The 25,223-nt window shown below is 42.7% G+C and overlaps 1 protein-coding gene across 1 annotated transcript in view; it reads right to left on the bottom strand.

Moving 5' to 3' along the window:
- Positions 1–3,134: 3,134 nt before the first annotated feature.
- LOC142786555 (protein O-mannosyl-transferase TMTC1-like) overlaps positions 3,135–25,223 on the bottom strand; it is a 53,672-nt gene continuing 31,583 nt past the window's right edge. The window contains exons 3-9 of the mRNA XM_075884264.1: positions 25,078–25,151; positions 18,259–18,468; positions 17,355–17,433; positions 6,649–6,752; positions 5,142–5,343; positions 3,272–3,447; positions 3,135–3,141 (exon numbers count right to left, since the gene is read on the bottom strand). Of these exons, the coding sequence (XP_075740379.1) occupies positions 3,135–3,141; positions 3,272–3,447; positions 5,142–5,343; positions 6,649–6,752; positions 17,355–17,433; positions 18,259–18,468; positions 25,078–25,151 (852 nt within the window). The remainder of the gene's footprint in view (positions 3,142–3,271; positions 3,448–5,141; positions 5,344–6,648; positions 6,753–17,354; positions 17,434–18,258; positions 18,469–25,077; positions 25,152–25,223) is intronic.

The raw sequence follows: 25,223 nt of genomic DNA, 5'->3' as shown, positions 1-25,223 counted from the left end.
ATTTGGCTTGTAGTCGCGTCACAGAATACTAATTTTTGTAGATCAGTGTAGGCAACCGGCCGCGAGCACACCATTCGTGAGGAGAGTAAGCCATGAAGTGCGTGACATGCATGACATTATTTCCATGTTACCGCCTTTCACTTATGTTTGTTGTGCAATCACGCTGTATATACAAATAAAAAAGCTTAATCTCAGTATTAGAGGCATTAGTGCAAAGAATACAGAATTGGTGAAGTAAAAAAAGAACTAAATAGCTAAAGAAAAGTCTGAATATTCTTGTGTTTTTCTCAGATTACCCGCAACCAAGTGAAGTCATAAGTGATTTTTATAGCAATTAGCAGGCAGGAGACAATGGAGTCGTTAGGACTACAAGGGGGAGTAGGGGCAATAATCAGTTCCAAGGCTGTGTGCTGCAAAATAACAGGAATCTGCGAGAAGAATGTGTGAATGCACACACAAGACTAACTGCAATCGAATATGCGGCGAAATATCTCCGCACCCTCATTAAGGTGGTGATGCCCAAGGAACAGCTTTCAGCTCTCCCATAGTAGAGTACCGAGTACTCTAAATCGTTAAGCGCCTTTTTCCAAACTCACAAGAATAGGTACTGAGCAATGTATCGCATGCTTTCGTTGGCAATGCAAGCGCAAGTTGGTTCGAGACAGCAAAATACCATCTGCGTGGAACGCTGCTGAAGAGTCTCAGTAATAATGAAACTGCAGAAAGCGAATATCTTACTGCACAGAGAAGAAAATATATTGTCCCAAAAATACGTATGCAGGCACTTGCCAGAGAAAAGAGAATGACAGTGACGGCGCCGAACGAGCATACCGGGAATTTACTAAAACAGCTGAGGATGCACTTACCTAGGAATTGAAATCATGTAGAAAAAAAAGGCCTATCCTCTTTTTTTCTGGATATGAAGATACAAACCACTTAATATATTTGTTCGCGGAATATTCGTTTGCATTTCCACTATTTTTCAAAAAGCTACGAAGCGATTTGTGCGTGCGTGTACACAACAAATTGCGGCAGTTAAATTGCTGGGTGAACGTCGTACAGAATGGAGAAACACGACCACGTCAAAGAACGTATCGAAAATTCTAATATGTTCACAGAACATCGCGGAATAAAATTTAGCGCAGTTCGTGCTCGTGAAGTTTACGTGATATCGATGTAGGAACCAAGACGGTTAATCAGGCAATAAAAAATAAGGTGCGTTGCAGTTCTTCGTATGACAGTAGTTCGACTGAAGACGCAGAAACATTTACAAGTGCTTGTCTGTATGTTAGAGCAAGCTTCCCCTTGAGTACGTCCAACAGAGGCAATTCAAATGCCTCCGAAACCCACACCTCCGGTGTACATGCAAAGTTCTCAAGTTGCTCTGAACTTTACAGGTACAGGGGAACATGGTAACTTAAAACGATGAAAGAGTCCTTGAACAGATGGTATCGCTGCAGCGATACTTACTGTTTAGACATCTTGCATCTCATATGTTCGTGTGTTTTTAACTTGTGCTGTTGAAACTAACGCGGGGTACAAGGCATCAACGCAGACACATAGGTTGGGAACTATGTTGTGAAGTTTTAGAAACATGGAAGCTCATATATAACGCAAGTAGGTCAACAAGCTTGTTCACAGGAGACAAACGCTACGTTCCCCATTTTGTTTGCTTGATCATGAGAAGCATCGTATTGCGAGAAGAGAGCAGAAAAATCTTGCGTCAGCTGCCCGTAAAAAACAGTTGCACCCCCAGACAAAAAAATCTTATAAAATGAAAAACGAAATAAACAACATGTTTGCATAGGTATTAAAAATATTCAATTAAAATGTCAGTTTCATACGAAACGCGAACTACGCTGAGTCCAGCAATGCATCAAAGCGGCGATTAAGATTGAGGATAGTTATTTTGTTCGTCTGTTGTGTTGAAGTAAACGTTGTCGCATTCCTAAATTTTTTCACGAATAAAGAAGCCATGTTAAACTGTTACTTGGCTCTTCCGCGTGAGACTAATATGACAACAGTTCAGTCTTTCCACTTCTTCACAAGCTTTCTCTATAATTGTGATCGTTGTGAAGTTGCCTGTAAAGGGTGCTTCGTTGTATATTTAGTGTTAATGTGGCAAAGGTACTCACTGCCCGAAAAGCCCTTTTGAAGGTATATAGGAAATAAATAAAGTGCCCACCGGCGATGGCGTACACACACCGCAGGAAATTAACCAACTTGCCAGAGTTAAAAAGTTTTGCATTCCGCTATTTATTCTAATTATTGTTTTTATGCTTCGCTATTATCCGCGCGCTTCTTAGTGAATGCGGTGTCAAATTGTACACAGAGTGGGGTGACTACGTCGAAAATGAAAGAGGACTGTTCGCAAACATACTTTCTATTTTCCAGCGCGGAGCTCTTTAAGCTTTTCCTTGTCCAGATAGTGCAAACAGGGATGATAACTCTGAACAGGTACACGCTTGCTTAATATCTTTTAACTTTCGCTTCGCTCCCATAGCATGATCGCTGAGTTTTTTTTCTGATGTGGAATGCAAAACCTAAGACGGGCGAGTCTGTTAGGTGACTGAATATTATATACCTTCATATTATAATCTGTCACGTGACTAAAATTGTGTAACATCACGTAAAGCTCGCTCACCTAACTATAACCGCGTAACAAAGTCACATGACTGAACATCATATAACGCTCACGTCACCTATCTTTGTGTGTATTTATAGAAAAACACTTGCGTCACCAAAAATCGCACTACGCCTAGTCGCAGCATGACTAAAAAGACGTAGCAATTAGTCGGGTCGCTGATATAAGGCTGCATCGCATCACAGCCAGTTACGTCACATGTTGCCGTCATATATAAATCTCGTAATCGCTACTCACGTGGCATGTTACCTTCATAAACCACATAACAGTAGAGTGACCTGACTAAAATCACATCAGGTTACAGATAGGTACGGGACATGTCTAGGCATGTCTGGGCATACTTAGTACTACTTGCGAAAACATAGGATATCTCGCAAATATTTGGCATTACTAGCATAAGCTTTGTAAAAAAGTAGTTTCACTGATAGTTGCAGCCTTTCGTCTCTAGGTAAAGGCTGCAACGTCGTCTTGAAAGATGTATTTGCACGGTTCAATTCCTACATAAAAGGTAATTTTTACATAACAGATTCAATTGTATCATTCCGCCTTTTGACCACCATTCGTTATCCGTTATCATGGGTACACATACAATTACTATCATGTGCGGTGTTAAAAAGTATTCCGTACCTGGGAATGTAGAGGACTCTCTCAGCTACGACGAAGCCGACGGTCACGAACAGGTTGGACGCCGGAAGGAATGGCAGCACAGTCAGGAGCAGGGGCACCAGTAGTCTTAATGAAGGGTCACGCAGTTGCTCAGTGTTGTTGCAGTAACACAGTTGTTCTCTTGATCCACTGGCAGGCTTCATGCGTCACATAAAAAGATACCTATCGCTTAAAGTTCTCAAACAATCCTAACATGCTGATATCGATGACAATTGCGTGCAGTGTATGGTTACAAAAAATCACACCATATCCACGGAATGAATTATGATCAGTGGGGCGGAGCGTCGGTCAGTTTTTCAGCGCTCGCGTCCATACGTTCGTTCTTGCTTCCATCCGTCAATGCGTCTGTCCGTGCATTCATTCGTCTATCCGTGCGTCCGTCTGTCCGCGCGGCCGTCCGTACGTCAATCCGTACATCTGTCCTTGTGGCCGTGCATTCATCCGTGTGTTCGTCCTTGCGTCCGTTCATCCCTCCATCCGTGCATTCATCCGTGCGTGTGCTCCTCCATGGGTCGAACAGACAGACAGACGACGGACAGACGCATGCGGCGGATGATTTACTGCTTGCCGATGGAACCCCCCGAAGCTTCACCCCACTCATCATCATTCACCTCGTGTATATGCTTTGAGGTGGTTACTACATACATGCATACATACAGGTGACGAGCTAAACACGCCTTAAGGGGCTTCGCCCCTTAAATGTCTCGCATGAATACACACACATGCGAGAACACAAATACCCTCACGCACACGTGTACATATGTTAAAGGTAATACTTAAAGTGGCAGAAAGTCGAACGAATCAGTAAGGACTTATCATAGAAGAAGGTAACACGTGTAGACTGGGACGCAACAGAAGGGACCAGACGACGTTTGTGTTGTCTTGTTTCCTTTATTTGAGTTTTTGTTTGAACACTCAGCCTTCATAAGCACTTTTGCCTTTAAATGTTGCTTTCATCTCAGGTAGTAAAGGTGTCTTTCTTGCTTTTATGATGAGCAAGCCCGCTATAAGTTTATGATTGTGAATGTTTAATCGGTCTTATTGAAATCACTGACTGTGTTACTGCCAGAATGGCCAATATACAATTTTTGAGAAAATTCTGTGACTTCAATTTTTTTATGGTAGAGGACATAAAATAATAAAGAACACAAGGAAACAAAAGTTTGCCCCATTAAAAATGTATGTGCATAGCCATTCACCTTCATTCATTTATTTTCTTCAAGACAGAAGAGCGAAGCAGTGTATAAATGTACTCTTGAGACTACTGGTCCAGTTATGAGGAAACTTGTTGGCCGGTTTTACAAAAACCCAGCTAATGGACGATTTATCTCGTGACCTTCTAGAAGGACAAGTATCGAAGGACCGTCTGCGGATAAATATAGCAATGTGGAGCTTCCCTGCAACGAGACATACAGAGAATTTGCGCAAATAGGCTTAAACGTCATTACCATATCCGCTGTGAGGAGAATAAACATACCGACGAGCTGGACTGAATACATGTTGGCTACACGCTTCGTACGAGACTTAATACACGCTAGCCTTGTGATGGTTTCTCGTAAACCGACGCTATTTAGTGCTTTACATATTCAAAATTTGGATGCGTTCGACCCACCGAAGCAAACATAATAATTAAAAAAATTCATATAGGAAATATAGAACGACCGTTCGGTGAAAGTACGATCTTAGTAACACTATGATCAACACAAAAATTGGCATTCCAGTGCCCCCCCCCTCCCAGAAAAACATACATGAAATCGAAGTTAACTCATTGCTATTCCGTTTTTAGGCAAGGCCCGTAGAATAAGAATTATGAAACGTAATGGCAACTCACGCTGCTTTTTCTTTTCAATCTCGTCAAAACCCACCAGCCAAGAGCCAATAGCGTAGTGAGTAACGCCAGTGTAGCCAGATTTCTGCAGTCGCACGGTGATGTCACGAGAGGTATACTGCCCATCTGCCAATCATATGACAGGGTGCGTGGACACAGCAAGAGCCAGGCATTGAAGGCACACAAGTAGCTGTAAGTGAGTAGCCTGTCGTAAAGAAAAGGAAGGGATCAGGATGGGCGACACGCATTTCCAAGGCTTATCCTAAAACGAGCGTCGTCACCTAATATTGTTTGTGCAGTGCTGCCAACACGCTCCCTACTCTCTGTGGAGTGAATTTAGAATATTAGCAGGTGCTCAATTTTTTATGTAGGTGCCAGTAATTGAGTATACCGTTTTGTTGGAGTATTGTTTTTTGGAGTTGGTAGTAACAAAAAAACTCTATAGTATTCTTACTACACAAAGCTCTACGTATACACAGACATATACATAAGTGAAGTTATAAAAACTGCAGCATATATAGAAACGTTTACGGAGGAATTAAATTTTACTCGGAACTCTGCAGTTAATATTTAAACATGTACAAATGTTCTGCACTACATTTTCATCGCGTTCCTCCATCCCCGATTTTGTTTGTTTGGTTTTTTGCGTGACTTTTTCTCTCTGATTTTTTCTACTTTGAAGCATCATGTTCATCATCGTGGAATCAACAGTGGACTAATGAAGAATGATTCAAGATGCGCAATTTAAAATGCTTGTATTTTGATAATGCTGTTCCTCTCTATCATTTCAAAGTAACATCTTATACTAAGTAACGCAAGACTTGCATTTCAAAATCATAGCTTGATCTCTGTGACTTTGCGCAAGTTTTTTATATGTTCTAAAAGTTCGAGATACAGGATACGGGATTTCATAATGACTACGAGCGAAAACATTGTAAGAATTCAGTTTTCTACTATTGACACTAATGCAATCTTGTTCTTTTCTATACAAGGAACCGCTTGCCCCCAAATAAAGATTGCCGATCTCAGATATTTCGTTAAGCGATGGGTCTGCGATATGGTGATACAATAGACACTTTTCATAACTGTAAAGCAAGCTATCAAAACTAATAGTGGATAGGCAGTTACTGCAAAGAGGTTCTTTGTGCAAAGTTTAATTGCGCTAAGACATCAAAAATATTGACTTTCCTCTCTTGACATAAACAGGCGTTACCGACAAGCTCCGGCGTCGGTAACGCCTTACCGTCGGTAACGCCGGTAACGTCGGTAACGCCTACCAGGCGTTACCGACGTTACCGGCGGTACCGACGGTAACGCAGACTAACTAGGAGTTAGTCTCGACCTGAAAGATGCCGGCACTAGTTGAGGGTATGTACAGTGCGGAAAAGTGCACTTGCTGATAATAAAAGGGTATAATAATAGTTATAAGCCGGTATTGCATTTGTAATGAAACCTAATGATTTAGGATACTTTCTTACTACCACTAGCCATATTTGAAAGGTACGTTCACCTGGTTGTACGCATCGAGGAGAAGGCTGCAGGGTTGTCCATCTCAGAAAATTCAGGAAAGCTTCCTTGCAGAATGCATATCCTGAAGCATAGGAGCAATATCGTCTGCACATAGAAATACAAAAAACACGATATCAGCGCAATTGATGTCATTGCCTTATGCTTTTCTTGCTTTAGTTTCTGCCAGTGATTGGTCCAAAAACGTCATAAATTTTCTGGGTTCATTCAAGACAACAATTCCCATCCACCGGGGAGTTGCACCAGTCTATGGACTAAACTAGTAGACATTTCTCACATTGAAAAGGTAGGCAGTTGATAAATATATGTCACGTGAAGGAATAAATAAAGGTACAAAGACTTGGTTTGTTGGACGCTATTCTGTCGGAAGCAATGAGTTATACGGTAAAAATAGTTTGCTTGCTGGTATACTTAATTTCTTTTTGAGAGAACCTAACACTTTCTTTTAAAGAACAAAAAAAAAACAGTAAGCCTTCGACGTCTATTCGCCGACACTTCAGTCACATTTTGGTTGTGACAACATTGCACTTTATGAGGCAGCACGTGTATAGAAATCACTGTGATTATCATTATTTTCACTGTTTCGTTCACCTGCATCTTTCTGAAGTTTTCATTACCAGAAAACACGGTTTTTTTATAACTAATGACGCCGGCAACACGCAGGATTTAATGCGAAACAATCTTGTTCCCACTGTAGAGTTAATGGAAAGCGAGCAAACACGGGAGAATATGGCGAGCTAGACAGGATCGAGAATTGTGATATCGCCATGCTATTCTTACAAATTTCAGTAAGTGACTACGCACCACTAGCGCATACTGGCTATACAAGAAAGCAAGATCCAGAGCATATAAGTATGCGTGGACGTTTACTGATCGAGGGAAGCTTGACTAAAACAATAGCGACTGTTTCGCTTTGTTCTATCACTCCTGCACAGCGTGGCAACGCTATTGTTCTGATGCGAGGCAGACCTATTCGCGGATGGTTCCAAGCTGCGCCGTTTATAGATCGCCATTCGTTGCTTTTAGAAAAGCGTGTAGACCATGTACGCGATAAGAAATCTTCATACTCAGTGCCAGGGGTCCTATTCCTTTTGTACTACGCTACTGAGTAGCGTTTGTTAGCTAGTAATAATGACCAGTAAAGACATTTTGCCTGGTTATAATCGGCATAGGCACTGCCACGGGACCTATTCCTTTTGTACTACGCTAGAGAGTAGCGTTTGTTAGCTAGTATTGGTGACCAGTAAAAACATTTCTATTGGTTGTACAGGGATCACAGAGCTTGGCTGCTGACACGAAAGATCTATCCTGGCTGAAACGTCACAGTTCAATGCAGGCGAATTGCCTGGTACCTGCATAGGCAACTGTGTGATGTCAGTTCCTTGTAAATGAACACCAGATGATGGAAACTTTCAGAGCTCGAAGTGACTTATTCATTTCGTAGCTCTCGCTCGTAAAATTCAACATATGACATTCATACTGAACAGAGAGTTGTGAGAATGATAAGTCCATACGTGCCAGGATAAATTGTCGGTTTCATCATTTTGTATATGCATGTGGAAGAAATTACAAGCTCTCAACACGCTAAAAATATGTCCTGGCAATGATCATACATAGCGCCAATGGTGACTTCATATAAAGAATTTTCACTCCCATAATGTCATCGTTATCACGGGAATAAGACGTGTAATGAAATAGGTTTACAGCCTATGAAGCAAGACTTTAGAGCAATTTTCCTTTCAAATCAATGTGAGAGTAACATAAGGCTGGCTCTTAAAGGACTGAGTTGCCACAAATCGACACACCTTTCAATTAACTTCTTGTCGATTTGGCAAGTGAACTGCAGATAAGTGCGTTCCTGCTTGAGAAATTGGCAAGACCATTCCTCCATCAATTACAGTCTCGGGGCCCATACTATTGACTCAGAAAAGAACATAGCCTCTTCATGCTATATATATATATATATATATATATATATATATATATATATATATTTCAACTTCAATTATAATCTGTATAGTGGTAGAGCGATGGTAATTTGCGTGTCCCCCATACCACATGTAACGAAAGCTATTGATCGGCGACGAAATTAGACCAAACGCCGTACATGGTTTCAATTTCTTCGCTAGCAGCTAGTGCACGTCTGCACACGTTTATAGTAATACATATTTTTAAAAATACTCTCACCTCCCAGTCACAACTAGAGCTTGTAAAATGTATGGGTCTTCTAAAAAAACATGCGTGCTCTAGTTGTCATCGTCAAGCTTGGATAATTCCACCTCAACCGAAGTCCAGAGAGACTAGACTAGAGACCATAAACTTGTACAGCTGCCAGACTCCTCAATTATCACCACACGATACGCTTGAAGGCCGCTTTAGAGTATGCTGAGCAAAGATGAATATCAGTGGTCATTGTTTTTTTCCACCATACATCGGTGATCTAGCTACTTTTGACGGTAACTCAGCTTCTTGTCACGTCAAGCAGTCTGCGCACTTGGAGCTACGAAGTCGTTCACCAGTTGTACAGTCCTAGTTGTATTACTTTTGAACTTTAATTTTCCCAGCCCTTTGCTTAAGAATGACTTGGATTGTAAAAGTATGTTCCATCAACGATCTTAGCAAGGTGTATCAAGTGATCTTCAAATCTTTACGATGAGTCACGAGCAGTAAAATATGCAATTTGAGAGGTCTTTGGCAATTCAGAATGTCTTGGAAATATATTGTTCCTGCTTCAGGTAGGAGTGCTTTATTAAAGTACAGCGTATCGGGCGTATTTCTACTGCGCAGTGGCAACCAGAAGGCGTTGGCAGAAATCCCACTTGAAAATTCACAGTACACTGCTTCGGTAGGTTCAAATGTTTCGTAAGCATTCAGGTTCACAGTGACGGAAACTTCCAACTTTGGATTAAGAATCAGGCTTCTATTAAGGTAGTCAATGATGAATGGGATGCCTTGAATTTGCGACGATGTGTCGACCATAACGTTGAACTTCATAGTCAGAGATTGTTCTCCTATAACTCTGCGATGTAGCATATAAATATAGCGTGATCAAATAAAGCGTTTTCAGGCACCACTTCAGCATGTCTTAACTTGAAATATTGCCGAAGGGCTGTGTCGTGTTGCACCAATAGTCCTTCCATGAATAACCACTCGATCTGCCAGTTTTTAGGGACGTCTGAGCATGCCAACATAAGTGGCTGTTTCGAGCTGTATATTCGAGGTAGTTCCACAGTACACCCATTTTATTGCGATAGCGATTAAATGGACAGTCTCGGCTAGATTTTCCGCCGCTGCCACCACCGTCATCCACGCATATAAATAAATAAATATATATATATATATATATATATATATATATATATATAGAAATTGGCTTGAGCGGACAAACGTGCGAAAACTTTTATTGCTCCTACGTTTCGGCCGGGGTCCGGCCTTCGTCAGGGAATACATTGCAAATGTCAACGTGCTGCTTATATACATTGGGGGCCCCCAACACGTGTCTATTTAATATCAAATGTCACATATATGACAGTGGCACACAAATCAACATGCGAAAGAGCACGATGTGATAATGACAAGACTATATCACGAAATGATAACATACGGTGAAGTCTGCGCAGCAAAAAAGGGCGTTTTTCACAGTCACGGAAAGGATCAACATAACAAGGGTGATAATGTACCACGAATGCATTTAACAATATTGCGTTAAAACAACTCGATGAACTAACAAGAAACATAGGTAAACAACCAGCAACAATGCGCTAAAAGAATTAACAAAAAACAGATGTAAAGCAACGAGAACAGCAATATGTGGCAATGGTGATTTGAAAAAAAAAAACACTTTGGTAAAAGTCAGATACATGGCATTCATGAGAACGAAATATAACAGAATTGTATGTAACAGGCTGAAAACTGATGAAAGCTGGAGACATGTGATAGGGAATTTAGCCTTCTCCATGACATAGTGATCCCGTTGCTGAACGTGCGCCCAGGAACGTGAGCTTTCCTGCGCTTTCGTTAATGCCGAATGACAGTGCTTTAAATTTGTAGATGAGAAATGATTCGCGTGCTTCCCGTTCGTGGTGAGACTTAAAACCAGATTCTAATATGGTTGCTGTTAGGTTATCGAGTGAATGTCCTGTCGCATTCAGGTGCTTAGATAGGGGTAGGTTAGGAAAAGTTGTGACATGCGCCTTGTGGTTATTAAACCGCAGTCTGAATGGTGTCGCTGTGTGGCCTAAGTACTGAAGCTTACAGACTGAGCACTCCAGTAGGTACACACAGTTACTTGTATCGCAATCATAATCACCATTAATTTTCATTGTGAAATTTGACGCCGAACTGTGGGCTGAAATAGAGGTGGTCATGTGTACGCAAACCTTGCAACGTGGTTTGCCACAAGGGTGGCAACCTGAATTGGCAGGATGAGTTAGAACAGATGAAGTCAGCATATTGTGCAAGTTTCTCGACCGGCGATAGACTACACGTGGCGATTCCGAAAATATGTTTTTGAGACGGTCGCTCTGCATAAGAATGTTGTGGTGCCTTCGTAGGATGTGGTTAACGTTTGGTGCTGATGCGGAATACGTTAATATGAGGTTTGTAGATGGTCACTGTTGAGCAGGCTTGTTGGAGTGGAGGAGCACGCTCCTGTCCACTTCATTAGCACGTTTAATGGCATCGTCAATTATCTGAGGCGGGTACTTTTGTCTTCTTAGTGCATCACTGAGCTTGTCACAATTATCCCGGAAGTCAGATTGTGCGGAGAACAACCTTTTAAAATGGAGCGCCTGGCTGTATGTTATGCTTGTCTTGTTGTGTCTTACGTGGCTACTTTCAAAATGAAGGTAGCGGTGTCTATCAGTCGACTTTTTGTAAAGCTTTGTCGTTAGTTTATCACCTGATATGCATACCGTGACGTCCAGACAGTTTATGTTTGATGCTGAGTAGGCGAGCGAGAAGGAGATTGATGGGTGAAAATTGTTAAAGCTTTCCACAAAAGACAAAAGTTCAGTTTCCCCGTGATGCCATATCAAAAAGATATCGTCAATAAAGCGCTTATAGTATAACGGTTTTAGGGTGCACGTGGCAAGAAACCTGTCCTCCAATGTGCCCATGAATATATTGGCGTAATTCGGTCCTATCGTCGTGCCCATCGAGGTGCCACTCGTCTGTACATAGTGAGTTTGATTAAATTCGAAGTTATTTAGTTGCACAATTAGTTTTAAAAGAGAGGCTAGAGTTGAGCTGTCAATAGGTTTTTCTAGCGAAGATTTGTCATATGCACGTATTACGGACTGAATGCCGTCGTCATGCGGGATATTCGTGTATAGAGAAGCTACGTCTAGAGTGACTAGTAGCGCTTTGTCGGGGACGTCAAGATCAGCAATGTCACTCAAGAAATGGTTAGTGTCTCGAAGATACGAGAGAAAGGAGGCGGGAATTACTCTGATAAGAGCGTCAATGTAGCTAGAAAGAGGTTCAGTAACCGTACCAATAGCCGAAACTATTGAGCGACCGGGGTTATTTGGTTTGTGCACCTTCGGTAATAAATAAAACCTTTCTGAAACAGGACTAAGCGGTATTAGTGATTCCATCGTCTTTTTACTGATGCATCAGTAAAAATGATGATGCAGCATGATGCAGCATTCAGTCCGTAATACGTGCATATGACGAATCTTCGCTAGACAAACCTATTGACAGCTCAACTCTAGCCTCTCTTTTAAAACTAATTCTGCAACTAAATAACTTCGAATTTAATCAAACTCCCTATGTACAGACGAGTGGCACCTCAATGGGCACGAAGATAGGACCGAATTACGCCAATATATTCATGGGCACATTGGAGGACAGGTTTCTTGCCACGTGCGCCCTAAAACCGTTATACTATAAGCGCTTTATTGACGATATCTTTTTGATATGGCATCACGGGGAAACTGAACTTTTGTCTTTTGTGGAAAGCTTTAACAATTTTCCCCCATCAATCTCCTTCTCGCTCGCCTACTCAGCATCAAACATAAACTGTCTGGACGTCACGGTATGCATTTCAGGTGATAAACTAACGACAAAGCTTTACAGAAAGTCGACTGATAGACACCGCTACCTTCATTTTGAAAGTAGCCACGTAAGACACAACAAGACAAGCATAACATACAGCCAGGCGCTCCATTTGAAAAGGTTGTGCTCCGCACAATCTGACTTCAGGGATAATTGTGACAAGCTCAGTGATGCACTAAGAAGACAAAACTACCCGCCTATGATAATTGACGATGCCATTAAACGTGCTAATGAAGTGGACAGGAGCGTGCTCCTCCACTCCAACAAGCCTGCTCAACAGTGACCATCTACAAACCTCATATTAACGTATTCCGCATCAGCACCAAACGTTAACCACATCCCACGAAGGCACCACAACATTCTTATGCAGAGCGACCGTCTCAAAAACATATTTTCGGAATCGCCACGTGTAGTCTATCGCCGGTCGAGAAACTTGCACAATATGCTGACTTCATCTGTACTAACTCATCCTGCCTATTCAGGTTGCCACCCTTGTGGCAAACCACGTTGCAAGGTTTGCGTACACATGACCACCTCTATTTCAGCTCACAGTTCGGCGTCAAATTTCACAATGAAAATTAATGGTGATTATGATTGCGATACAAGTAACTGTGTGTACCTACTTGAGTGCTCAGTCTGTAAGCTTCAGTACTTAGGCCACACAGCGACACCATTCAGACTGCGGTTTAATAACCACAAGGCGCATGTCACAACTTTTCCTAACCTACCCCTATCTAAGCACCTGAATGCGACAGGACATTCACTCGATAACCTAACAGCAACCATATTAGAATCTGGTTTTAAGTCTTACCACGAACGGGAAGCACGCGAATCATTTCTCATCTACAAATTTAAAGCACTGTCATTCGGCATTAACGAAAGCGCAGGAAAGCTCACGTTCCTGGGCGCACGTTCAGCAACGGGATCACTATGTCACGGACAAGGCTAAATTCCCTATCACATGTCTGCAGCTTTCATCAGTTTTCAGCCTGTTACATACAATTCTGTTATATTTCGTTCTCATGAATGCCATGTATCTGACTTTTACCAAAGTGTTTTTTTTTTCAAATCACCATTGCCACATATTGCTGTTCTCGTTGCTTTACATCTGTTTTTTGTTAATTCTTTTAGCGCATTGTTGCTGGTTGTTTACCTATGTTTCTTGTTAGTTCATCGAGTTGTTTTAACGCAATATTGTTAAATGCATTCGTGGTACATTATCACCCTTGTTATGTTGATCCTTTCCGTGACTGTGAAAAACGCCCTTTTTTGCTGCGCAGACTTCACCGTATGTTATCATTTCGTGATATAGTCTTGTCATTATCACATCGTGCTCTTTCGCATGTTGATTTGTGTGCCACTGTCATATATGTGACATTTGATAATAAATAGACACGTGTTGGGGGCCCCCAATGTATATAAGCAGCACGTTGACATTTGCAATGTATTCCCTGACGAAGGCCGGACCCCGGCCGAAACGCAGGAGCAATAAAAGTTTTCGCACGTTTGTCCGCTCAAGCCAATTTCTATTCATCACTGGATTCACAGAAGACACTCGCTGGATATATATATATATATATATATATATATATATATATATATATATATATATATATATATATAAGGCTTATATGCAGAGGAATTACTTCGGTGTTGCCGAAAGGTTAAAAGTACGAAAGTAGATGCGCTTTCACATAACAACTGTTTGCAGAAGGGCTTTTCTTGAAGGGCGAGTTGGTACATGATACTGAGGAAAACAGCACAAAAAACGGGATGGAGAAAATTTGAACACACGACACACGCGCTGTGTCGTGTGTTTAATCTTTCTCCGTCACGTTTTTTGCACTGTTCCCCTCAGTAATAACTGTCAACAGTGCGCCGCTCTTTCTCCCACAGTTGGCCGGAGCTCCTGCTATCAACACGAAACAAGAGTACTGCGCGGTAGAAAACACGGACGGGAAAAATACAAGGACAAGCGTCTTTTTACCGTCCGTGTTTTGTACCGCGTAGTACTCTTAGATTATGTATCACCAACTGGTTCAAGCGTCCACCTTGATCAACACGAAACAACGGTGTCAAAAGTGTACCAGGAGTGGCCGTTCACATATAGATGTGCTCGGCACATAACAAATTGCCACCAGCGGTGACACGCGACGTATGACCCTTAGTGCCAGCATGCGCTGCCCGCGGGAGGCACTTCTCACCAACGCTGTCGCTACGCATGGTTCTTGATGTGATCATCTACTGTGACCACGCCGCAAGAAGAAACTTGGTTACTTGGTAAGCGCATGTTTACTACAAATATTATTGCTCCCGAAAATGCGAGCCTTGCTTCGTAAAACATTTCAATGTGTTGCTATCCCATCCATTGCTTTGCCCTTTTGGCTAAACTGTGGCACTTTTTCTGTGCAGGTAATTTTTCGGATGCCTGCAGTGAGCTATTATCAGTGTCGTTCTCCAGGATCACTGATGCCCACTGCTACAAGCTGCCAGAATTATTGAGGAATCCGTGATAGATTCATTGACGCTGATCGTTTCGACTCTTAGTACACAGACTACGGGTTTAGTGTCACCGTCAAAACTGGTACTTTTCCCACCTCGGTGGTCTAGTGCCTAAGGTACTCGGCTGCTGTCCTGCAGGTAACGGGATTGAATCCTGGCTACGACAGCTGCATTTTCAGTGGAGGGAAAAGGCTATAGGCCCGTGTGCTGAGATTTGTGTGCACGTTAAAGAACCCTGGTTTTCAAAATTTCCAGAGCCGTCCACTACGGCGTCTCTCATCATTATTTGGTATTTTTGGGACGTTGAGCCCCACATATGAAATCTAATCACTAAGAGAGGTACTTTGATGACTGGGTCCTTGCATTAATTGTCCAGCCAAGTGCCATGTTTATTGTCAAAAATCCTGGAATATCCTTGCTTCTCATTTTTTCTCCTGTAATCATTATCCACGGGTGGTCAGCTCCAATCAACAAGCTGATGCCAGTCACTGTCTCCGCCTCAGTTAAGTTATTTTTATCAGCAATACGTTTTTCTTCGTGACGCGACTTCTGTGTTAGGTAGCCATCACATGTCGGCAAAATAATGTCGTCACAAATAAACGGTACAACAATGACCCGAATGGTGTGGCTTTTAGAATGGTGTAGGCTACGCAAGGGAACTTAAAAAAATATTTCGTTGCTCCGCATAAGTTGGAGAAACGATGTCAAACGTGTTAAATTAAGATCTAGTTTTTCCCAGCAGATTGAGTTGCATTTTTTTTTCAGCTAGAACTTCAGTGATGTATTATCTCTAGCTTCCTCCAACGAGAATCGCTCGGATGTAGCGGCATGTGTTACCGTTGATGACAAAGGCGTGAAAGATCTGCCGGTGCACTCCTGTGTCTGTCTTCGCGCAACCACTTGAAGAATTCTTGTCGTATAGCATCACATAGTGTGACGTCTCTCTTGTGCATCCCGAAACCTCTACTTGTAACGACGTTTCCGCTGTAGCCAATTTACTTACGCAGTGAGGGTCCCACATACTCGATGTGCGCCTTCCGTGACAAGCTGAGCACGTAAGTTTGACGTGGAAAGAACGTGTCTGATGGCCTCGGGACGTGCATTGATAGCAGCGGTTTTCTTTCGTCAGTATTATTTTGTTAGAGTCAAGCGGAAAGTTTGCATCACAGGCGCGTGTGCTGTGTTTTTTTTTTCGATTTGCAGGAAAAACACTAGCTCCAGCTGTTTGATGTGCTGTGCGGTAACGAAGTGGTGCTGCCGGCTTGACCTTTAGATGACTTAGAGTGTGGTCACTGAGAGTTCATTCTGAAATCGCTGACACTGCTCCCGGCTTTCTATCTGTTTCAATGCGTGTGAAAGTGAGCTCTTTTAATTTTGGATTCGAGGTTGCAGCTGCTAGTGCTGGGTCTAAGGCATTAGTAGAAGGCTCGTGTCTCAAAGCGTGGCCGTGGTTCGCTCGTGTGCACGCCAGTACGATAACATGTGGCGAAGATTCTCGTAGAATGTCAATGAGCAAGAAAAAGTGGCCGTTAGTACGTTTAGTGCGGTTAGACAGCATACGTTGAGCTGAGTGGTATCGTAAAGTGGCCGGAGGCCGCGTACGCCACTTCCATACTTTACGGGAGGTAGATTTCGAAACGCTGATAGCTGCTGCTGCTCGATTCATTTCTTCTTGTCATCCCACTGTGGTCCCTGGTTTCGGCACCCCACAGTAAAGAAAGCTATCGATCGATCGATCAGCAAAGAAACCAGACTAAATACCGTTTGTGGTTTCAACGTCTTCATATTGTCTAGCAGTGCTCGCGTGCACACGTTTATACTACATATTTTTCTGCACCATAGCTGCAAGTACACCACTCCACGCACGAACTAGTTATAGGCAGAAGTAACATGGTATGCTGCACTTGACCTATAACCTTCAGCACTTCATTGGATATGTCAGTTGTAAATATAGATAAAACTTTTTGCATTTTTCAAGTGTAAGGGAAGAAAAGCGTAATGGTCTTTCGTCGAACACTTCAAAATGTCTCTTAGCTAGTTTAAGAGTTACCACATAATTACAGATGTCCAGATATCTACGTTGAGAACTTTTATACCACGCAGGTAAATGTGAAACAATGGATAACTTACCAGTGTCGTGAGAGCCACAAGCTCTGAATCGGTGATGCATCGGTAGGCAATACCTCGTATGCAGTACCTGCAGACTGGCCTGAAAGTCAGTTACACGTACTTTTTCAGGTGTTTGAAAGTATAGTCGTTAAATTTTATATGTACATGTCTTGCACTTTCTCAAAGATACACTCAATGGCGCTGGTGTAATACAATTTAACAACATTGTTTGAGATCACCAATTATATCTACTTCGATGAGAAGTACTATGGCTTGCCTTGAAGTCGAGGGTTTGACGGAAACGCGATTTATCTCCATAAAACATGAGGCTGCAAAATCGGCCAACCAGCGGTTTAGGCCTGCCTTTTCAGCATAAAACAAAGGCAACTAATCTGTTTTTACAACTTTGAAACAAAGCTACAACAACACGAGGGTTGTCTTCTGTTGCCCAAAAATATAGCTACCACAGTGCGAAGACGGCACTGAAAAACATTATGCTAAGCTTTGTGATAAAGCTTAATCAAGCAGTGCATCAAACAGGACAAAAGAGAGAACGACCTCGTCAATTAGTCTCACCTTGCTGTCTTTTTCAAACGTTTTCTGGTGCACTGTTTGATTCAGTTCCAAATTGGAACCCCACTAACACTAATGCATTCTTATGAAGGTTTTTTCTGTCATCTCTCATACGTAAACATATTTTTCAGTCAATTCAAAGTGAACTCTGAACACTTGATTGAATGCACGAGTTAGTTAAGGAGCAGCGAATGATTTGTACAGACTTTCGTGAAGCTAAGAATACCGTAATTAAGGTTGCATGCTTGAGCGTAGGAAATGACCAACTAGTAATCACAGTGCGCTATATGCAGTAAAGAAAGCATCATGATGTATTTCAGCACAAGAAACTGTAGATAGTGAAAGAACTTACCACGTCCAGCATCCAGCTTTGCGGCGTTGCATCTCTTTTCCTGTGTGCATAGAATCCCGCACTAATGTGCTCATCCTGAGAGCCATGCACAGCGGCAGAACTGTGATGCCTTGCTCTTTGGAAAGCAGCGCACATAAGGATAGTAGACCACTAGCTGCGAGCCACTTTGACTGTCCATGACTCCCTTGGACATCTCGAGAAAGTCGGCAGCTGTTGCGGTGAAAAAATAAAATAGAGTGCACTTCTCTAAACTGCCTCATATTCTGCCCTATCATATCTGTTTGCGAGAACAACACGAGTATTTCAAAACATTTTGTTAACAGCACGCTGTCTACATGCAAATTGTGAGTAGAAGATTGTAGGACAACTCAACCACCTAACCTATGAGATTTAAGATTTGGTTTATTTTCCCCACGTAGGTACATTTTTGGGAAAGCGAACATTTTATAATTGGGGGGGGGGAGGATTACAGAATGAAAAATGCAATATATGTAGCTTCATTGGCTTCGCTACTCACATGGCATAAAAAGAGCAAGATGTTGTGCGGAGAGCGTTTTAGCAGTGCAAAATTGAGAATCGCGTAGCAAAGTTCAAAAAGATGATAAAACGCCGAAACTACCCTATTTACACTAGAAAGGAAAACGTAAGCAGACACTATATCTGAAATTGGATTTCTGAAAGTCTCAGGTTAACGTCGCCTGTTCAAATTTCAGCAATTCAGAATTTTCGCGCGTTCTTGCAGTCTGCCAGGGAAGAATCTGTTTTGTTGTAATTGTCGAGAATTGAGTCCTATAACGATATACTGTCATTAAAAATGTGAAAACAGCTAATGCCAATGTTGATTTTCATCAGCAACACTTATTACCACGAAGCACCAACATCCGTACCACTGCGCTAATCATGCTAATGGCTACTTATGAAAACACATGACCCTTCCCGGTATTTCGATGTTAGCTTATTCCGAATGCTATGATATTTTTCGTGCAGAAGTATAAAACGAAGATATCTCAAGCGTCACAGCAGACCAGGTGAATACTTATCCTACACATATCCGTCTCTCTATCACTATGTCTTGACAAAAAAAAAACAAATGAGTCAACGGCTAACTATTATTTTATTGCGAAATACTCATAACTCACACATTGAATATTTGGCACTCTTATATATAGAAATCGAAAGTATCTTTTCAAATTAAAGGCGGTGATTAGGGCCCGCTATACTCACGCAATATACAGTTGCTAACGAGCTCTGCACTGTATACATACCCGCCAAGTATTCCCACAGATCAGTTGTACTTAACGCAAAAATTAAACGCTAATGCGTGAAATGGCGCGTCAGCCTCTACAGCCAACTAACAAGACTGCTGACAGAGCATGCGCCTAGGAAGCTCTCATGCAAGCCAGTAACCTTTTTTTTTTCCGAAATAAACGTACGCTCACATCGGCGACATTGTAGCTGGGCAACTGTCCTCCTAATGCTGAGTACGCCTTCAATACCAAGCCTCGTGAGGACTACGCTGCGATCAAAAGAGCGGCAATGAGGCCGCACCTAATGCAAACATTTTAAAGCATTTTCACGTAGGCATATATATGCGAACGTTATTACTTAACGTTTTCTTTCGTAGTTCCTTGTTGGCTGACAGCTGCAAAGCAACACTAATAAGGTTAGTAACGCTAAGTCGCTCGATTACATCATGGCAGTTCGTACTTCTCGAGTTAAATCCTATCAAACGTGTGTACACTCAACTCTCATTTAATTCGCAAATGCAATGGCTTGACTCGCACTTAAGGCTTAAGGTGAAATCACCAGAATGCGTTTTGGTGCAAGGTTAGCGCTCGCTATTCCATATTCTTAATCTGATATGGTCATTATACATCCCGTTACAGAAGCTAAGTCAGACGTTATTATCAACATTTCGCGCGGAATTTGAATTTCAATTTCCGCTCTGTAGAATGAGTATATTGATGAAAAATGAAGCAAATATGAGAGGAAAGAAGAAAAAAGATAAACCAACGGAACGACATGAATGAGGGTGACGTTGCACACATGCGCATGCCCAATCAGTTGCACAAAGACATTAGTAGCAACTTCTGAGACACGCATCCCAACCCTCCTCAGAAGCCTGTCTATGATGCTCGAATGCTGAAGCGAAGGTTGCGGCAGCCTTATTTTCGTAGGAGGAGGAAAATGCTTGATGCCCATGAGCTGGAATTTAACTGGATGTTAAATAACCCTGTGTGGTGGAAATATATGAAGCCCTTTAGGGCAACCCTCATAATTGTACCGTAGTTTTCGAATGATAATTATTAGTGGCGTGCACAATTGTTTCAGTGATAGCGTGTTGCCTCTCACGCAAAAGGCCAAGCTACCACTGCAGTGATGTTGACGGTGACGCTGTCGGTGACGCAAGTTTTCTTTTAAGTCAACCGCGCTGGAATTTGAATTCAATTCCCGGTGCGGGAATTGAATTCAATTGAATTCGGTTGAGTTTATTTGAATTTGTGAACTAACATTTATTCTTCCCAGTGACGTGCAAAATGACGACATTTTGTCGCAGTAAAATTCTGCCTTCTCATCAGGCATCTTAGGCTGGCGCACTCTTGTAAAAAATTGGACGTCTCAGGCACACAACTTGATAACATCCATTGCCCTCTTTTTGTGTAGTAAGCCTGCCAAGCTGCCACGCAATGATTCAACAACATCATTGAAACTGGTGAAGTTGAGTGACTATCAATTAAAAGGGTATAAAGCAATAAACTAAATTTTATTTAGCGGGATACCAAAAAATACTTGGAAATATACGCGTGCTGATGTAGTCACCTCTTTTATAAAGTAGGCATATTTCATGCATTTTTAAATTAACTCTAATGTAAATGCAAGGTCAAAAGCGGTATCAGCGTCTGTACAGAAGTAGCAAGAGCTGGCCGGGTGTACGGGCAGCGTCGCAGCAACAACCAGGCAGTCTTAGCTCGTGCCCCGCGCCAACGTGTCGATGTCGCTGCAGTAGTGGGCATTCCTCTTCACTACACTTCGTCCCCCGTCGAAAAAGGAGCCATCCTGGCGACTCACGGGGAACAGAGTACGAGCGGATCCTAATAAGGTTTCAGCCGCTGTACGTGAACAGTTTCACGTCCCCGAAAGCGCTGGTCTGTGGATGGCGTAACGGGTTCGACGATGTAGTTAACAGGTGAAGTCTGCGAGACATTGCGGTAGGGTCCCTGGTATTTTGAAAAAAGCTTCGAGGAAAGGCCTGTAGGCACAGCGGGAACCCAAAGCCACACAAGAGTGTCCGGAACAAAATTAGGGTACGGCTGGTTATCGTCACGTCGAGATTTTTGTCTCCATTGGTCGACAGTTGTAAATGACTGGGCGAGCTTACGGCATTCCTCGGCACGGCGGGCAGCTTCAGAGATAGGCGTAGACTCGGACGAATCTGGGTGGTAGGGTAGAATGGTATCTAGTGTGGGGGAAGGGTCTCGGCCATATAACAGGAAAAATGGCGAAAAGCCCCTAGTTGCCTGTGGAGCAGTGTTATATGCGTACGTCACAAAAGGGAGAATGAGGTCCCAAACGAAGTGGTGTGAGGCAACATACTTTGATATCATGTCCCCTAGGGTACGGTTGAATCTTTCCGTCAAGCCATTCGTCTGCGGATGGTAGGCGGTGGTAGTCCGGTGAATGATACGGCATTCGGCAAGGAGTGCGTTGACGACTGCAGAGAGGAATACACGTCCTCTATCGCTGAGAAGTTCACGCGGTGCGCCGTGACGGAGAATGAAGTTCCGCAAGAGAAAAGAAGATACGTCGCGTGCTTTGGCAGCAGACGAAGCGGCTATTTCTGCGTATCGCGTCAAATAGTCGACAGCGACATCAATTCAACGGTTTACGGAAGCCGTGAATGGAAGAGGCCTTTACAGATCAATCCCAATGCGGTCAAAAGGCCTGGCTGGGCAAGGGATTGGCTGGATCGGACCAGAGGTATGATGAGGCAGAGCTTTCAGCCGTTGGCACTGCGGTCATGACTGAATGTACTTGCGCAAAAAGATGTACATGCCTCGCCAATAAAACCGGGAGGAAAGCCGAGCGTAGGTTTTGAAGATGCCCGCATGTGCGCACTGAGGGTACGTGCGGTAAGCTGAACACATTGCAGCACGAAGAAGGCTTGGAATGACGAGTAACTGCTCGCATAGCGATTGATGGCCTCATCTATGTCGTTGAATTACTAGTTTTGGATTCCTGCTCCCATGACCTCATTTTGGGTTGGGACTTTCTCTCCGCTAAAAAGCCGTCATCGACTGCTCTCGCGCTGAGGTGGAATTTGAAGTGTTTGGCGACGCGCCGTTAAATGATGCTCCTGAAACCTGGGACAAACTATTTGTTGCTGAAGACGTTATCATACCGCCGCACTCTTTCGGCCTTACCATGGTATCTTGAAACTCGCTCGGCGAGTCGAGTGCCCTTTTCACGCCATCTGCCCTTTTCGTTCGCCGCTACCTTACGCCCTTCTAGAACTTCATGACGGCGTCAGCAGACTGCTCATCTCGAACCTCTTGTCATGTCCTGTAACACTACTTCGGGGTGAGTGCGTCGGGCGTGTTTGCAGCCTCGACCCTTCTGCAATTTTCGACATGTCGACTGATCCTTCCGCCAAACACGAAGTCGCCGGAATGACTTGTGCCTATTCGCCGCAGACTACTAGGCCTGACGTGCCCAGCATCTCCACCAAAATATAATGTAAATGCTATGTCAAAAGCGGTATCAGCGTCTGTACAGAAGTAGCAAGTGCTGTCCTGGTGTACGGGCAGCGTCGCAGCAACAACCAGGCAGTCTTAGCTCCTGCCTCGCGCCAACGTGTCGATGTCGCTTTAGTAGTGGGCATTCCTCTTCACTACATAACATTCGTAATGATGTATTATGGAAACATTTTGTCTGGTTATCCCACTAAAATCAAATCATATAGGGAAGTGTTTTATGCCTAAAAACTATCTATTGAGCAATAGGTTGTGAGGATCATTATTTTCCCTACATGTTTTGCTGTTGGCTTAAACGAGCCATTTTTCACTCGCTCATTTCTTCGCATAACCGAAGACTTCAAGTCACAAAACGTTCCAACGTTAGAAGTAAAAATGTTTTGGTGAGACAAATGAGCAAATACACTTTTTTTTTACCTTGATCTAGCTCTTACTTCAGAAAACAGTTTTCAGAGTGTTAACATAAGAAAAGGCTACGGCCTACACTGAATAACTTTATCACGCAATGGGCTATCGGAAATAGATAATAGAGAATTCTATTTTTGCCAAAATAATACCAAAAACGGGGACGACTGCCTATTATAGCGATGTACGACTAGATGGGTTACGCCTGCGCATTTTGACTTGCAAAGAATTGCGAAAAAAATGGGCAATATCTTTTATCAGTTGCGTAGTATATAAACAGTGCCCGCATCAAAGACTCATCGTCTTTTCTTTTTTCTACAATAACTGTGCAATAGAGACTCGGACAATGCGCAAAGAGTAAGGCCACGTCTCTTCTTGAGTTGGTCTCGTTTGAGTTTTATTCTTTCCGTAAATAAATCTGTCACTTAAACTGCACATCCATAAAAACGGCATTTTTATTGCGGGAATACACTGAAAAGCCATTGAACAACACCATTTTTACCTAAAGCAATTGAAAGAGCAATTTAAAAGTGGTTTCGCAATTCTATTCTGAACCATTTTCAACCTGAAACGTTCAGGTTCCAGGTCGCAGTAAAAGATTGGCTAAGAAGTTCATTTATAAAAGCTCGACCTGCAGGTTTCTACAGAAAGACGCCTCAAGCGCGCGTTTTTTTTAAATTACTAATACAAGGTAAGTCGGCTGCGCAACGACTGATTCTAGGAAATATGTACCAGATCTCTGCAACTTAGAATAGAAATAAGGAATAACGAATACCGTAAAACGTTTCGAAAAGTAGAAGATTGATGATTGATTGATATGTGGCATTTAACATCCCAAAACCGCCACATTATTATGAGAGACGCCGTAGTGGAGGGCTCCGGAATTTTCGACCACCTGGGGTTCTTTAGCGTGCACCCATATCTGAGCACAAGGGCCTACAGCAGTTCCGCCTCCATCGGAAATGCAGCCGCCACAGCCGGGATTCGATCCCGCGACCTGCGCGTCAGCAGCCGAGTACATTAGTCACTTGACCACGGCGGAGGGGCAAAAGTACCAGATTGATTAAATTATTTTCTTCCCAGGAAATTTTTGTTGGTATTTATGCTGTGTAATAAGGCAGAAACATGATGTTTACTAAGACACTTCACTGAAGGTGCTTACTTAATTGGCTACAATTCACCATCAGTGTTGTTTTTTTATTATTTTTGCTGCAGTTCACTGTAGACTTTCAAAGTGCTTCTTATCAACAGGTTCACCACTGGAAGTTTTGAGTACAGGTTACGTCATGCGTCGACATAGCGGGCAAGGAGCTTTTTTTGTGCAGCATCATCAGCTGAGCTCACTCAAATTTCTCGCGTGAGAAATTTAGTCCTACGAACACCAGGAATCCTAATCTTGCGAAAAAAAGAGATTATTCTGTGTAACTGAGCACAAGAAAGTGTGTTGGGGCAAAGTCTTTGCAATATAGATAGAGCTCCTCCTTTTTGATATTCAATACTTTTCGATACGAGGAAAACATACATGCTTTTAAAACGTATGTGTCTTTGATTATAGCATAGATGATATCATGGCATTGCCTAACGTAACAGTAGCAGACTAACCATGAACATCACTATCATTCATACAAATGCACGAACCCTCGGCCTTTGTACGTTGTCTTACCGGTGGTAGCAGAGGAACGACAGCAGAAAGAAGAGGCAGCAGAGCACTTCAGCACGGCCAACTATGCTGGACACCTGCGACAGGGTGACAGATAAAAATAGGCCGATTGTACATAGCCCATCTGACTGTCCAAGAATCTCATTGTC

The sequence above is a fragment of the Rhipicephalus microplus genome, unplaced genomic scaffold, assembly GCF_043290135.1.
Source record: "Rhipicephalus microplus isolate Deutch F79 unplaced genomic scaffold, USDA_Rmic scaffold_25, whole genome shotgun sequence".
In the NCBI taxonomy this organism is placed as follows: Eukaryota; Metazoa; Arthropoda; class Arachnida; order Ixodida; family Ixodidae; genus Rhipicephalus; species Rhipicephalus microplus.
This window is presented reverse-complemented; position numbering and strand designations above follow the sequence as displayed.